The following is a 16,979-nucleotide window of genomic DNA, read 5'->3' as shown; positions in this document are numbered from 1 at the left end:
AGCAGGAGAACGCTCGGCAGACAGCGCTCTCTCACGGACCGGCTCTTTCACAGCGCCTAACGCACCGCGACGGCCCTCCGTGGGACGCAGCGACCGCCGCCACGCGGAGCAGAGCGCGCGGCCGCCCCCGCTCCTCACCTCAGGCGCGCGCTGACCGTTACACCGCGCGGGCGCACCTGGCGCCCAGGTTTAAACCACCGCGCGCGCAAAGCCTGAGGCAGCGGAGCTGAGGGCGAGCCCGGCTCCGGAGTCACCTCGCGGCGCCCGCGGGGCTGTGAGCGGCTCGTTCCCACAGCCCGGCCCTTCCGCGGGAGCCCTCCGGCGAAGCCGCGGGCGAACTCCGCTTTCGGGACGGCTTGCCGCTCGGCCTAGGACGCGAGGCCGGGGACGCGGCCGGTGGGCGGCAGCCCGCAGGCCCGGCCCACGCGGTCACCCGAGGGCCCGTCTCCCGTCGCCGGCGCGGGGCCGCAGGTGGAGGGCCGGGCCCGTTCCCGGGGCGACCTCGCCTCCTAGCGCCGGGCCGCGGCGCGGGCTCCGGACCCCGCCGGTCGGCCCCCAGACCCGCCCGCACCGGGCCGCTACGTGACCGAGCGACGGGGGAGGGAGCGCGGAGCGGCGCGGCCGGGGGAGGAGGACCCGAAGCGGCCCCACGGCCAGCGGCCGCCCGGGACGCCGCGTTACCTTTCGAAGAGCAGCCGGATCATGAAGATGCAGAAGGCCAGCGGGAAGGCGAGGTAGAGGTCCTCCGCCTGCGGGAAGGAGGCTTCCTCCGTGCTCTGCAGGTCGGCCCAGGTGACGTTGTGCGGCAGCCAGAACCGCTCGTTCCAGAACCAGGCGAGGATCCCTGCCATCTTTGCTTTGTCTGTCGCGGCGCCCCCCGCTCCGCTCCGCCCGCCGGCCTCTCCCGCCGCGGCTGCCGGGGGAGAGAAGAGGATGCGGGCGCGTGTCAGCCCCGCGGATGCTGCTGCCGAGCGACGATGCCGGCTCCCCGCCCCGACCGCCCGGCGGGGGTAGCGGCCGCCCCGCCTGTCACTCGGCCGCGCCGGCCCCCATTGGCTCTCGCCCGCTCCCCGCCGGCTGCCGTTGCGCGGCTGCCAGAGACTGCCCGCGGCCGGCTTTCCCCCGCCCCTCCCCTCCTCCGTCGCGGAGAGACTGGGGGTAGCGCGAAAAGCCCTTCCGAATCCGGAGCACCCGTGTCGACTGAGGGAGCTCCCGCCCTTAGCTGTACCCACCACCGTTACCCTCTGGTACTGAGTCGGACTGAAGGCGGGAACCCTAGCTGAAAGGAGCCGCTGAAATGCCTCCCTGCTAACCCGTGCACCAAACGGCAGTAAATGAGGCACGGACGGGTGTCTGGAGCACACCCCTCGGCAGAAGTAAATCTGAGGTGAGGGTTACAGCTTTCTATTTCTAGACAAAAAGTCTCTTGGAATTTATGTAGCTTGTGACTTTGTTATCTCTTAGTCTGGTCCTAGCAGATGCAACCTACAATAGGAAAATTATAGCTGTATCTGCTACATTTCACAGAAAAGATGTAAAGCAAATTTCAGTGTTGTTGCGGCTCTGGCCTATAGACTAAGTGGTTTAGGCATAGACAAACATACTTCCAGTCCTAGGTTCACTTCTCCCACACAATCCCCTTTCCTGCCCTGCTTCACTTTATTTTGGTTGGCTTCAAATTTTCTCCTGTGCATCATCACACCCTCCAGCTAGCTACTGAACTCCAAGAGAAGCTAACTGCTTTGCAAGGCATGCTCCAGAATTTTTGTCATCCTGCTTGGAGGTTTGCTGCCAGCTTGCTCTTCATTTTATTTTTCCACTGGCTCTATTTGTCTTTCCTGAAAAGCTAATTACATAGACCCTCATCTGTGTGCTGACAGTTCTATGCTGAAGAAAATCCTAAGGTAAACACACAGCACAACGATACAGTGAAAAATGCTACAGTTTTAACAAAATTTGTCATTTTTATATATGGTGAATGTTGCCATCCAGGACATCATGGGGATGTTTCAGGGAATGCTTTAGTAAGATAGCTAAGGAGTCATGCAGGTGAATCTGCTCTTGGATGCTTTTGGCTTATTGCTGAGCCAACAGACAATGTATTTGTGAAGTTTCTGATTCCCTTCCAGGGCAAAGAGAAAAGAGCTGGTAGCTGGAGGCTGCTCCATGGAGACACAATTGTTCAAACCATCTGAAAAAAGTGTGGACTGTAGCACTGCTCAGACCTACCTCATCCTTCACTTCCTTAGCTGTAGTGCTCACTATCAGTGCCCACCTGAGCCCTTCACAAAGTTACAAGCTCTGCTGGCTCCAGCCCCATGCATAATTGTCTCAGGATCCTGCTCAGAGTCCTAGCATGAGCAATCTGATAGAAGTTGAGGCTTCGCTGATTTCAGCTTAGAGCAAAATAGGCACTGGGAGATGCGTGCCTCTAACACGACCTTCTTTACCTACAAATCATGATTTTGCTGAGCATAAGATAACATTTTTTTATTTCCTCAAATCTGCAAGACTTTTAACCAGTGCTCAAGCCATAACTGGCTGTCTACATTCCTTCTTCCTGCCTCTCTTCCTTGCCCTCAAAGCCAAATCTCACACCAAGTCTGATTGACATAGTGCTTCTCCTGGGAACTCATTTTCCAGCTCTCTCATCAACATCTGAGCTGGCTCCTGCACATACACATATGCCTCTCTTCAATTACAATACCCAAATCTTCCAGATCTCTCTATTTTGGCATTGACCTGTCTTCAGAGACATGTACATGTATCCTCAGAAGTATAAACTTTGTACCTGAAGAGCTTTTTAATCAATAGATTCAATTTCAATAGCTGACAATATGCAGAAAACCATTTGCTTAATTAATGATAATTGTGTTTGAGACAAAGTTAATTTTAACTGGAAAATTCATATTATTCTGCACCTAAAGGTGATTTGTTTCTGCAGCATACTTTGATATTCCAATGTGTACAAATATATTCAATATTTATGTCTGTTTCTAATACACTAAAATAGTTTTTTTCCCCAGACATTGCAGAGGCTCATTGGCACTGGAGCTTCGTATTGCTTATGTGCAAATACAGGCAAGGAATTGGTCTTTGCAAAATGAACCTAAGCACAGCAACAATAAGAGGTTAATTTCCACTGAACAATTAATACTACTCCAGCTTTTCTGTGAAAGTTCTGTGAAAGTAGAATTATTTGGGGGCTACAGCTCTCTAAACATATCTGAAGAGACATTTCTGAAACATTTGGGTGGATGACTATTAAAACCTTTTAATTGTCTTCATATTGCCACAGCAATCATGTGGAAGTAGCCAAGGGAAGACTATGGAATGAGAATGCCCGAATCTTGTGCTGTGGAGCAGTTATATTACAGTGGAGCTCGAAAGCAGTTTCACTAATTTACAGTGATTAATAATCCCCCCCCTTTTTTTTTTTTTTTAAACCTGGCATGTTTTTTTGTTCATCTGCAGTCAAGAGGAGTTTGTATTACACCTCTAAACTGCTTGAGCCTGTTAGCATTCCTGCAACTGCATCATGCTGCTAGCTATGACTCCAGGCTGTCCTTCTGATTGCCCACTGATCCTAACAGATGTGGGGCTTCCATTTTTTTGTGCTGTTACTTTTGTCAGTTTTTCTGACTTGTTTCACCCAAAAAGTAAAACCACAGAGTAGCAGTCTGTTATGAGATCTATCCTAGGCTTTCAAATCAGTCCTGACTTCCACATGGGTTTATTGTTGAACTGAATAAACTAGTCCAACTCCACCCAGTTACAAAGTGATGTACACAATTTACTGTCAGAACTCTGCATAACAGAGCTTAAAATACATCAGTGCAGTAGGTATCCCCAGGTTATATCACTTCACAGTCTTCCAAATGTTTTTATCTTGGCAGACATGCAGGTTTTGATACTTGGGAAGACATGCAATTGTAATTAGTTTGGCTGCTGTGAAAAGATGTGTGGACAAGTAGCTTTAGTTGAAAGAATGGTTTATGTGCCTCAGGAGAGTTCATGCATTGTGCTGGGCTCCAATTCAAGTTGACCCAAAGCAGAATTGCTCTGTGAGGACTGGTGACTGGTCGGAAGGAAAAGAGGAAGCAAGGATTGAGTCACTATATATCCATGCTTCATTTCTCTGTTGTTCACTTTGGTTTGGCTTCCTGCTCTAGCTTTAAAGGAAGTATGCCAAAACATACATTGTAATTATGATACAGTCATAGTTCACAATTTCAGTATTGCTTAACAACATAAGCTTGTGGTAAGCTAATTAGACTCTATGCACACTATGATAAAGTTAAGCGATCTTTTACATCCATTTTGACTAATTTGTCCTGAAAGAAAGCTTCTAATTTTGTGTGTCCAGCTCCTAGTATAGACAGACTGGAAAAAGGGCTGATTTTATCTCATTTGAACTAGTTACAGTGTTACACTTCAATTGGCACTTCAGATACATCCATTTCATGCCTATTTGTGTGGCCAGGTTTGGGCTAGAATCTCATCGCAATCTACTTAGTAAAGGAACTTTTCAAACCTTCTGACAGTTCAGGTTAATGGTGCATGGAGCCATATGGATCTTGTCTCAGCATCTAGTGATACTTTGGGGGACTGCAGACTTCAAGTAATCCAGCCTTATTTACATGTACTGCAAAATCTGGGCACTAACTAAACCACACAGCTGTGCCAGACTCTACAATGAGCACATAGCCTGAAGTTTGTGCCACCTTCACATCAGCTGCAAGGGAATAGACAATACCTGACCAGGGAGCTAATCTGTCATTAAAAGGCAGCTACTTCAATGCTAACCCATCAGAATATTTACACTGGTTTTACACTGACAATGCAAGTTTGAGAGATCAGTAGTTCCCTCCTCATGGCTGGAAGTTCTGCATCATTTGTGGCAGCCTGAGTTACCCACTGTGTTGTCTAACCACAGCCCTGAGAACTCTAAAACTCACCCTCAGTGCTAAATTTACTTACTGGTCGTCTTCAGCCAGCTTCCAAGGTGGTTATAGTCCGCCCAGAGGAACATTCACCCAGTCATCTCATTTATTTCTTTTTCCTCACATGCTCTGTTAAATGTAGTTGTACATTAATCATTAGTCATCTGTTAACACACTTACATTCACACATGAATGAGGCCATTGCTATTTAGCATTTGGTTTAAAGACCCCCAGTATAAATTGTTAGCTGCCTCAGAGCTAAATGACAGGCAACTTGCCAGCAGTAGATTTTTATTTTCTTATTATGTAGCTTTAAATGTCTTCCTTAGAAATTTGCTGTACTTTAATTACAAGCGTACAGGGAGACCTGTGCATATGTTTGGTTTGACTGAAAATATCAATTAATGCCAATTTATCAGATTAGCATTTTCATCTCCTCAAGTCATAAAATACATTATTCTGATATTTTTAAGCCAGAGTGTCCATTTTTCTTTGTAATGACACTGTAAGAGTGAGGTTATTTCAACTAAGTGAATTGGAAGCAAAATATCAATCAAAGGATTGGTTAAAATTGGGCACATCATGATTGTGTGATACAAGTACACCTTTAAAGCTCTAGACAGTAATCAAAGAGTTCCCTAGTTTCACTGGCAGGGTCAGCACTCTCAAGATGGCAAGTCACTCAGGTAAGGCAGCTAACTGGCAAAGGTACTAGACAGCTGGACTGGTGACCCAGTGGCCACGCTCCGTGCTGGGAGTACTCTAATACTGTCTGTTCTCTATCCTGAACATAACTTACTGCATCCTGTAAATAGACTCATAAGCCTGTAAAAGGAAGCTGACACTATTTTGTCTCCTGCCTCTGTTACCAGAGCACAGCTACTGTGAACATTGGGCAGCAAGTTAGTTAGGTATAGCTTGAAGCATTTTCTCACTGGGACCTACAGTATCCAATTTCTCCTTTCTGCCCAGAGTTGCGCAAAGCAGAACAGGCTTCTTAAGCTTTGTTTCTGTTCTACTGTGTATTTTCTCTTTAGCTAGTTCATGCTGGGTAACTAATGAACAGAAAATTGATGTTTTCTTCACCTTGATTATGAAAAAGGGATGGGTTCTATTTGTTCCATGAGAACAAAAAGCACCAGCATATTTTGTCAGATATTATATATAGGTATTATGTTCTAATTATATATATCAAAGTATGTAACTGTTATATTATTTAATCATTGATAAGTGTCATCATTTTATCCTCTCTAGTAGTCTCTTGCCTTCACTTAGACTGGTGGCTGTAGCCAATCTGTGTGCTCTTGGGCCCTTACTCTCACTGAAGCCCCAGAGCTGCCACACACTGTGTGTGACTGCACCCTGAGAGTAGACAAGGAACTCTATGTCAGTAACAGACACACCAACAAAATCTCTCTAGTGATCTATCATTTTTCAATTCATTCTCATCCACAATGCCTTCCAAATTAATTAGTGACTTATCTAACATTTTTAAATTAAAAAATGTAGATATTTATGTGTCAAACTAAGCATCCAGCAGAAGAGGTAAGAGGACTTGTTCACCCACATGAAGCATTCACCCAAATTTAATATTGGTATAGCCTCAACTTGAATACTGTGTACAGTTCTGCACTCTTCAATTTAAAAAGGATTTTGAGGTCCTTGAAGGCATCCATAAGAGGGCAACATAACTGATCATAGAATGGGAGGCAAGTCCTTTGAGGAGAGGCCAAGAACATTAGGTTGCCCAGCCTAGAAAAGAGAAGATCATTAGGTGGCTTCAACTGTTCCCTGCAGGTCCCTGAAGAAAGAAAGCAGAAAGGGGCTAGGCTCTGCTTGTAAGAGCCAATGACAAGACACACAGGAATAGCACAGAGCTGTGCTATGGAACATTCAGACTGGATACAAGGAAAAATTTCTTTAGTGTGAGGATGGTGAAACACCTGAGTAGGTTTTCTAAAAAGGTGATTGATACCCCATACCTACAAGGATTCAAGAAGATTTGGATAATGCCCTCAGAAGTAGGCTCTAACTTCTGGTTAGTTGAGCCAGGTAGTTGAACTAGTTGATCTTTTGAGGTCTCTTCTAATCAAGAGATTTTATTCTGTTCTATTTCATCTTAACAAGAATCTTCCCTTAAAGAAATAAATAGTCTAGGCTAAGAAGGAATATGTCAGTTTCACTATTAGGCCAATGAACATCCTCTTTTCAAAGCAGATACATAGAAGAATATGAATGAGTTCTACCTAAGCCTTGCTAATCAAAGAGCAAGTTACCTCAACTCTCTCTCCTATACTCACTGTCTTTGAAGTGGAAGCTGTAGATACCTGCGTTGATCTCACAGGAAGAATGTAACAATCAGAAAGAACAATACAGAAGGACAGCAATACAGAAGGCATAATAACAAAGGGACTAGCGCAAATAAAAAGATGTTACAAAGGAAAAATGCTCACCTATTGCTAAAGATCTAGGCTTATAGCTAAAACTCTACAAGGGAGGAATCCCCAAACAAAGATCCTTCCATAGTGGCAGTCAGCCCTTAAATGAGGTCTAAGAGAGGTGCAGCCAGGCTCCACTCCTTCCGGTCACACAGCTGAATTGCCTTCACCTGTGCTCCATGGCTGACTGGGTCCTTTCCCAGGTGCTCAATCAGTGCTTCAGGCCGTGACTCAACAATTACCATACAGAGAGAATTCTCAGGGAATTTAGCATGACCTGTAAAATTAATATTAGACACTCATTAAAAAGTTTATTCAGTAAATACTATGACACCCCTTAACATATAAGCAGTGTACTAAGGAAGCAGACATATACAGAAAGTCCTTGGCCTGAAGAACTGATTTGCTAGTTTGTTGCTGCTACACTGTAAAAATTCACAGCAAATAAGTTGCTATATTTGTATGGATACTACATGACATTTCTATGTAAATCACATGTCTCTAAAAGCTCAAGGAAAAATCCATAGCATTGTTTTGGGGATATTTACCAGAAGGATAAGGCAAACTTAGAAAAGTTTTTCAAGGTTTTTCTGAATGACTTACTAAAATTATCTTACAGTAACTTCACTAAGAAAGAATTCATCTGTGAAAGCATACTTGTAACAGTAGCTTTTCAAATGCTTTAAATGTTGATTTAAGGAAAAGATTTAAGAAGTGGTAACCAACAGTAATGGCTTTGAACCTGGTCACTGCCTGACCCAGTGATTCAGCACCTGGTAGGAAGGCAGGGCCAACCCAGGGTAGCTCAGGTGTGTGCAGTGCCCCTGAGTGACTGGAAAGGCTGGAGCCAGGATCTAACACTTCCCAGTCCTCATTTAAGGGTTGGCAGTGGAGGTAAGAGTATCTTGCTGAAGGTCCCTATCTACTTGAGGCCTTATGAAGATAGGTAGTTTCTTTCTTTTATTTCTATGCTGATGGCTGTTGTATTTGAGCAAGTTCTTTTTTGCTGCAGCTCAGGACCTTGCTGTTGTTACTGTGTTTTCTTTCTGTTGTATTATGTATTTCCATCATAAAAAGCTTTCTGATTTGTGTGTAATGATTTGCTGAAGTTATTCTTACTCTTGAAAAGGTTGATTGGACTCTATTGCTGGATGATTGTTTGTTTGTTTTTTCTAAAGCAATAGCTGCAACTCTGTGTTGACTGTTTCTTGTTGTTTTGTACGGGGAAGAATACTGATGTGATTATTGCTTCTCCTGCTCTGTAAAGTGAGGCAGATGGTAAAGCAGATATCTCTAAGGTGGTCATCGCTAGAGTGCCAAAGAAAAATGCAAAGTGGGTAAGTTATCTTAAAGAATTCTTTAAGGCATACTTGCTACGATGTCCAGGTTTAAGCTTATAGTCTGTATGCTATGATTTAACTTCATAAGTGTTCTACTAACTGGACTAAAAGTTACTAGAAACTTTTTCTATTTATTATCTTTAACATAGATTTTTGTTGAGATTCTTTTCCTTAAATAAAAGATTTGAAGTCTATGAGGTGTCTGTATTATGGCCTAGAATCCATGAAGAAACTAGGATTAAGGTAAGGAAAGACACTTGATATTAGAGGTTTTGAATTGTAAATCAGTGTGTACAATTCATCCCTAAAGTAAACTGTATCTCTAACTCCAAAGGAATGCTGTCAAGCTGATAGAAAAGACAATTAGATGAGTTTATTTTCTATTTGTCATCATGTTGTTGATATTTTGCTTTATCTACAGTACATTTAGGCTTCATACAAATTAGAAATAATGCAATGAATAAGGCTATTTTTTGTCAATACTTACAGTCGGTCAAAGAGCTTTCTAAGAACTGACCTGAACAAATCTAACATGACAATGTATCTATTTGCCAAAAACAAAATTTATTCAGGGGACTTTAATGCATTTAACACAAAAGAGATGTTGTAGTTCATTCATTTCCCAGTCAACAGCTGATACTGTTGAGGTTGGTGATCTCGAGCATTGTACAGGAACCAAGTTCTGATATTGAACTATATGCTCCAAAGTGTTCTTCCACTAGTGCTGCCTGCTGACATGCTGGCTTCTGACATGGTGGGGAGGAAACCTTCTGCAGAATGAAAAGGGCTAGGCTGTAATTTAGGAAATTTTGCAAACAGAAATTGTACACTGGAACACTGTTTTTTAGCTAACCAAGTTCATAAAAGACAAGGATAAATACAGCTGTAAAAGCTCAGGAGCTTCCCTGGTGAGCAAGCTCTGTATCAAGACAGCTAAATTAAATAGGAGAACTCCAAACCAAGCAACTGAGAGTAGCTAAATAGTATCAATTATCATTGGCAGGCCTTTTTTAATAAATTTTTTTTTCTGAAGTTTATTTTCTATCAAAACAATGTGGTTTTTTTGTTTGTTGTTTTCATGGAAAGAAAACAAAATGGTATAACTTGATGTTAAACATAGTATTTTAACTAGCAAGTTTATCAACATCATAGCTTACTATTGTTTATCAACGAAAGAGGTTTTAATTTACTAAACCCCAAGTAATTAAAACAGGAAGGCAATGCTGATAGAAACAAATAAATGAAATAACGCAAACCACAATGCACTCAATTTCTAGCTATGCATCTAGTGTAGCAACAGAAGATGAAAATCAAGCTGGCTGGGGCCCAAAGTGTTGATAGTAGAAGGAGGAAAGGGATCTAGAGAGGGACAGTTTAAAGTAAGGAAAAGATTATCCTGTTGCACCTTCCAGTGGATTTGGTAACCAAGTACAACATATTTCTGTTTCTGTTCTCTGGGGCAGGTGGAAAATGGAGAGAGAGATTCTGATGTGACTCTGACTGAATCTGAATGATACAGATGAAGCCAGTTCTCTCCCATCTCATTACAATAAGTTGAGGTTATTTGACCCTTTTATTCAGAGCAGTTTCTGCCACATGTGGGACTGCACCACTGTGGTCCAGAATGGATGGAAAATTACAGCCATTATGTGTGGAAGGCTGAGCTAGGATGGCTCAGCTGCTGCCTGGGTCACGAAGGGAAATTTTCTTGTATCAAAGTGGGATTGTGACAAACTATTTCAGGAAACAATGGAGGCAGGCAGTCCAATATAGCAACACACTTTCAAACAGGCAAAAGCTCTTTACCTGGACTGTCATTGAACTGAGACAAACACACACAGCAGTACTGTATTGCAAAATGTATCCCTCATAATCTGCCCATCTTTAAATTAATGCTATCCTTTTAAATCATGTAGAGTGCCTATTCCTCTAGAGTACAGTTCTCGAGATGGGGGGGGGATTCTGCCATTTTTATCAAAATGCTTAGTTTCTAGATTGACTTTAAGCTGTGTGGCTAAATCAGTGCTCCCCTGGCATGGTATTTTGCATCATATACTGTTCCCCCTGTTATGCAGTTTTCTAGATATCACTTGAAATCAATCAGGTGGTGAAGTCACAATACAGCTGCTATAATCCTCTATTTCTTGCAATACATGTAACATTTTCCTTGTCCTATAATATTGTAGTAGAACAAGTATATAAACTATAATATTTTATAAGTTAGTCAGAAAACATAGGATTTGAACAAAGTCTTGGGATTAAATCTGTAACCCATCTTGTAAGGCTTTACAGTCTATTGTTCTATTGTACCTTGACTCAGCCTCTGGGATATTAGAAAAAGAAAATTTATTTCATAAATGCTATGTGTTGTCCTCAGTAGGACTGTCAGCATTTACATACTCTATGACTTTTAAAAAATAAAGTTTTGAAAAATACTTTACTGCTGTCCTTCTGGTAAATTCTGTTTATTTTGCAGAATCTACTATGCAATATAGAGCAAACCCAGGAATTATAAACTGACACTGGACATTAAACAAAGTACAAGTGTCTGTAAGGATGGGCTGCATTACTAACAGCATGAGTAGTCATCATGTGAGGGAGCAGTTAGTGTCAATTTGTCAACTCCTTTTAGCTGAAGTTGGCAGTGGTGGTTTTCATTTTTCTTTTCCATCAGTCAATAACTGAAAAGACCCAGCAGTCAATGCTTTGCAGGTGTTCTTTTGTAAAATGAGAATATTAATTAGGTATTTGAATGAAATTGTTTTTACTTTCTGCATCAATGATTTTTTTTTTTTCTAACGCTTGCCTTTTCCAGATTTCTCACTGCTTTCTAAGCCATTTTTCTTTCTCACCTGACTGCTTATCTTCTGCCCTTTCCTGTGTATGTGGTTATTTTTCCACTCACTGTTCAAACTCAACATTCACTAAACTTAAGTTGTAAGAATGTGTATTTTTATTACAGTATTATTTGAGGTAGTTAGCAGCTTTATTTATGAGTGCACTCTATTATATTTGGTTTCATGCTGATTTGATTACAAAAAAAGCAAGAGGAAAAAACAACATCAACTATGCAGGCAGAGGATGTTTCAAACAGGAATTAATGGGCTACTAAAACATGCTTAAAAATTCACTCACCCACAAATATCGAAGGCTGTTGGCGTGTTTACCACAACATTCTCAGCATGTTTTGTCATCTAGTAAAACATAGCATGGAATGAAGTGAATGCAAGCATGAACAAGGATTTTGCCATTGCCAGTTGGTTTTGGAATAACACTAAAGATTTTCAACTTTAGCGATTAAAAACATACCAGCTGTAAGTAATGTATGTTGCTGAGGAAATAGTTGGATTTGTGTTCTAAAAAGAATCAATTTTTCATTCTTTTATATCACTTTTTTTTTTTTTTTTTTTTGCTGCAAAAGGCTCAGGTACCGGTGGGGGGGGGGGTGGGGAGGGAGTAACTGAAAAGAGCATCAAGAAACCTATCATGAGCAGTATTTTTTTCCTGTCTCAGAGGAGCACAAAGCAGCAACAACGGAAAAAAAAATTCAAGCTCTGGCACCATTGACTGGCTCATGGATCATGTGAAGCTGCTAAGAAGGGAATTGCACCTGACAGTGGATGATTTAATGATATTTGTCATCTGTCTGGCAGGAGCAGATATCAGCTGATTAGATATCTTGCCCACAACATTACATCACATTCCTTAGAAAGGGCTATTTCCCATTCTAGCAGCTAAAAGCATCAGAAAAATAACAGCTCATCACTTGTGAGATTTGCCAACACAGTGTGACCAATATAGCCATGCCATAATGTTAGAGTATCAAGGCAGTAGTAGCTTGTATATTCTCAGAAGCTGAGACCTAAATGTTGTTGGGAAGGCCACAGTTGATCTGTTCCCACCTAAATGTTGTTGGGAAGGCCACAGTTGATCTGTTCCCACCTCTATCTCCCTCCTTATGCCAGGGCTACACAGACCAGCAGACACCATGGCCATGTTAGCTCTATGGAAAGTATCTTCTTGAGATTATCACTAAGTTCTTCTGTTACTACTTAAATGATAACCCATTTCAGGTGAGTACTATGGCATTGTCTAGCAACTCTAATGCTGTCTGTTAACAGTGAATTCTTGTCTCTCATTTCATTTGTCTCTGATAACACATTGGGATTGGTGTTGAGAAAAAGATAAGCCAAGGAAAGCCAAGACTCTTAGCTATTAAGGACCTTTAAAAATAAATCTTTGCATTGGAAAGACTTTTGTTAAGTGGTTTTACAAGTAGAACAAATGTCTCTGTGCATAATTCAAACTATCTGCCAATCATATCCCACTGTTATTTCCCTGGCCAAGTAACTGATATTGTGGTGAAAGAGACCACCTAGAAGTCTGTCTTCTGAGTTTACTATTTTTTTAAACTTGAATATTCTTAATCCTTAAATCCTATGACCTCCTACTTCTAATGTGATTTTGTTCTTAAGCAGATGATGCTAATCAATTGCACCCTTTTAATCCTATCGATGTTACCTATTAAGTCACTAGATGAATTTCCCTTTGGATGTATTTCCCTTCGTAGACTGCTATAATATTGTTAGCTGGGGACTCCTAGAGATCCTTACATTACCATGACTTTATGGCCTTATTTTCCCAGCACATCAATTCTTGCCTTGTCTATCACTTCTTTAGCAGAAGGTATCTAATTCTCCTTGATGTCAGGACTTCTTAAGGGAGCATTAACAGGGTTTAAGAATCTTCCTGCTTAGAAAGGGAGCAATGTTCAAAGAGATACACAAAGGAGTATAACGTTCTAAGTATCTCAGCTAGTAGAGAAAGATTTCTAAGCTGAAACACAGCTTAGTCTTCCTGCAACCCTGAGCAGCTTTATAAGCATCCTACTCCTGAAATTTTCTTGTTGCCTTAGTGAAACCCTACTGCTTCCTTTAAAGTTAATTTTTCACAGACATAGTATACTGCATTTTTTCTTTTTGTTGCTGTCTTAAGTACAGATTGGAACTTACATTCCTCTTTATTTCAAAACAAAGTAATTGAACACAAAGAATATCATAATGGCCTTCTGCATTATTTACGGTATTCTCCACAGGACTCTAACACTAGCTCTGAAGTGTCTCAAAGTCTGTTAGCATTCCTTTCTTTATGATGCTCTCAAGTTCTATAGTGATTCTGGTAGCTACATCAGGATTTAAGCAATTTCAATTTTCCTCACAGTCAGTTACCCATGTGTATCCACAGCTCTCCTCATTTTCCTGGCTTCAGGGACAGTTGTGTTATCTCTGAAATGCAAGCCAGAAACAAAAGATGTATGAAAATTTGGCTGTTGGCAGCAACTCAAATCAGAACAGTGAACTCTACTTTCACATTTTGCCTTTGGAAACATAGAGAACATACCTGAAGCAATTTTGTTTCCTACAAAAGTATTTTTGCTATTCTATCCTGATCTTCCTCTGTTGCTGCAGGCAAGGCCAGAGCCCTGACCTTCCTTCCTAGCCTCTGCCCAATGTACAAACAGGTATTCTCTACAGTCTTGCAGGGCAGCTGCTAATTCTGGACCAACAGGCAGGAAAGAACAAAAAAGCATGGAAATACTGATTGTGTGTGTGTGCACGTTGGGGTAGTGGGGGAAGAGGAGACAAAATGCATATTCAGAAGTGTGTAATGAAAACAAATGTACAAGGAGTATGAGCTAGAGAGCTGGCTGGTTACCTATTGGATTTTCTGCTTACCTGGAAATTTATTGCATGCCTACAGGGTGATCTTGTCCTGCCCCCCAGCACCCTGCTTATCGAGCCTGGTTGGAAAGCCCCTGCAAGTCTGAAGTCAGATTCAGAAGAATCAAGGAAGCATAAGCTGTTCTAATTGCTAGAGCCCCAGAGATCCAAGACTGGATAAGGGATTAATAAAAAGAGGAAAGGAACTCCAACCATGAACTTATGTTAATTAAAGGCAAAAGAGATGTGGATACAATTTTCAGGTCACTGCATATCTGCTATTCCCAGGGCTCACTGTAGGGACTTAATCCTTATCTATCTTGACTGCACACTACAAGGGTTATTTGGCATTTCTTCATAAGCTATAAGATATGAAATGGGCTAATAAATTATGAGAGTCCTTAAAAAGTATTAATTGCTTAGAAAATTAGTAATGTATGAATAACTTAGTTCTGAAAATCATACACTATGTTTAAGCATTTATTTTAAATCACGCCAAATTTCAGCAATAAACACCTAAATTCCCATTTTACATGGATCAGCAAAAAGACAGACTAGAGGCTAAGAAAGATTAGCAGTTAGAGGAAAACATAATTGTATGACTACTCCCTTATGCCTGAGGTTTTACTCAGAAAGAATTCTTTTTAATGCTGCTTTTGAATTATTTCTCTTTTGATGCCCTAACTTGAAGAGAGCTGGCTGCCACTTACCCAGCAGCCAGAATGGGCAAAAAGCATCTCTTTATTGACTTGTGTCTGATGTTTTTGTGAGGGCCCTGAATGGAGCAAAACACCAATAGCCTCTGGGCTGGTCCTCAGTGGGAAGCTGGGCACTGGGAGTGTGGAGGGGACCTGGAGCACAGGTGGACTTCCTGCCTTCTACCCAACAAGTGGGAGCAGCACCTGCTGCAGGAGTGTACCAAAAGGGGGCCTGCTCATTTTTGTAATTTATGATGTAAGAGGAATATGGCAACTTGGAGTAAACAATTACAGTTGCCCTCCTAGGGAAAAATGAAGGCTGTAGTGCTACCTGTGTGAACATGTCAGGAGTGAGGCATGCTACAGGGATGAACAAAGGCTGCAGACCATGTGCTACAACCCTTTCAGTAGTTTTGAAAGGCACCAGCAGAGCAGCTCACAAGCTTCACCTGGATGAACTCTTAGAAGTATCATTACATGTGTAAGCTTGAGACAGACTCCCGAGGGGGAAAGTTGGTTTACTACGACTAATTGAGATACATTCACATAGCCGCAAAATATTCTCCTGGGGCATTCCTACTGTTTGTAAAATAGCAGTCAATTTACTAAGGCATGTGCAACATCTACCACATGTTACATCTAACCCAGGGGCTATATTTCTAGGAGTTCATTATATAAAATTAAGACTACAGTTAACAACAACAATAAAAAAAGCAAAACTGTTGTACCTAGGAAGACTGGCAACCAGATTCTTGGAGGAAAATGGCAGGCTGTAAATGAATCTGTGATATTGGGTAATTCCCTGAAAGCCTGAAGGATTTGGCTTTATGACACAAATTCTTCTCTCTGGAAATGTGGCCTCCCTGCACATGCTGTGTGGAGGCTGGAGCTGGAAGCTGTCAGCTGTTTGGCATGCAAGGTGTCAGGCAGTGGCGTGCACTGGCAGCCAGATCCCATCCATCCTGCCAGGTAGAGAACTGAGAGGAAGGGGTTCTCCACCATGGAAAATCTTCTAGCCCACTTGACAGCTGGTATCCTTGTACACCCTGTGGCTGTGCTTACTCCACCAAAGTTCTGCTAGAGAAAGCTTTATATTAACACACACTGTTGACTAACACCTTTTCAGATCCTAGTATAACCAAGCTGCTAAAAATTTGCAGTCATTATCTGGTTAAAATGAAGCCTAGCATGAAGCCCAAGGTCTAGCTTGATAAGTCTAACGTGATAAAGTGCAGGCTGTCATCACAGGAATGCAAGCAATTACTGGGTGATTGCTCACCATTTAAGTGCCCCATTAGGAGTAATTATACCTGTATTAAATTTATTTGTTTTTAAATAACCAGTATGTTACGAAACACTATTATTTACAAAGCTATTTGTATTCTGGCATGTTTAAATGTGAGGCTTTGAAAACATAACTAATTTCAAACTACTTCCTTTTACCCTCATCAAGCCTGCTCTTCTTTGAGGCGGGCCGTTGTAACCTCCTGCCTTTGTTACTCACCCTGCGCAACAGAAAGCAGCCTGAAAAAGAACTGGTCTCCTCATGGATAAAGTGGAAACATACCTTAGAAACTGAAGTTTCTGCAATTTCAATTTGGCAAGATTTTACACATGCCTCTCCTGACACTTTGAGGCTTCAAGAAATTTGCTGTGCGGTATCTAAATACTGGCAGAGATGCCTTTGACCTTTATGCCTATTGCATTATAGTACTGTAGGAAGAAACAGCAGTGGCTTTGGATCAGAGCTGCAGAAAGCTGAAGCAACATCTGTTGAGTCAGACCTGCTGAGAATCCAGCCCAGACAGAGGTTTCAGGCAGGTATAGCCACCTTGGGTGG

At 42.0% G+C, this 16,979-nt stretch overlaps 1 protein-coding gene and 1 long non-coding RNA gene across 3 annotated transcripts in view; one reads left to right on the top strand and one right to left on the bottom strand.

Annotated features, from left to right (window-relative positions):
- Positions 1-5,220, bottom strand: part of CERS6 (ceramide synthase 6) — a 123,672-nt gene extending 118,452 nt beyond the window's left edge. The window contains exons 1-2 of one of the 2 annotated variants that reach the window (XM_031599521.2): positions 4,981-5,220; positions 682-913 (exon numbers count right to left, since the gene is read on the bottom strand). In XM_031599521.2, coding sequence (XP_031455381.2) covers positions 682-913; positions 4,981-5,032 — 284 coding nt within the window. In that variant the 5' untranslated portion in view covers positions 5,033-5,220. Of the gene's footprint in view, positions 1-681; positions 1,146-4,980 lie in introns of those variants that run through there. The other variant, XM_090143959.1, reaches the window with a different exon arrangement.
- Positions 5,221-6,213: 993 nt separating this feature from the next.
- Positions 6,214-16,791, top strand: LOC116232892 (uncharacterized). Its single transcript, XR_004167807.2, has 3 exons — positions 6,214-8,718; positions 12,687-12,794; positions 14,482-16,791. It is a non-coding gene; the product is annotated as an uncharacterized LOC116232892 (long non-coding RNA).
- The last annotated feature ends 188 nt before the right edge of the window (positions 16,792-16,979 follow it).

Source organism: Phasianus colchicus, chromosome 7 (assembly GCF_987193195.1).
Source record: "Phasianus colchicus chromosome 7, bPhaCol1.hap1.1, whole genome shotgun sequence".
Lineage (NCBI taxonomy): Eukaryota > Metazoa > Chordata > Aves > Galliformes > Phasianidae > Phasianus > Phasianus colchicus.
The sequence above is the reverse complement of the archived record's forward strand: the minus strand, read 5'-3'. Positions and strand labels throughout refer to the sequence as shown.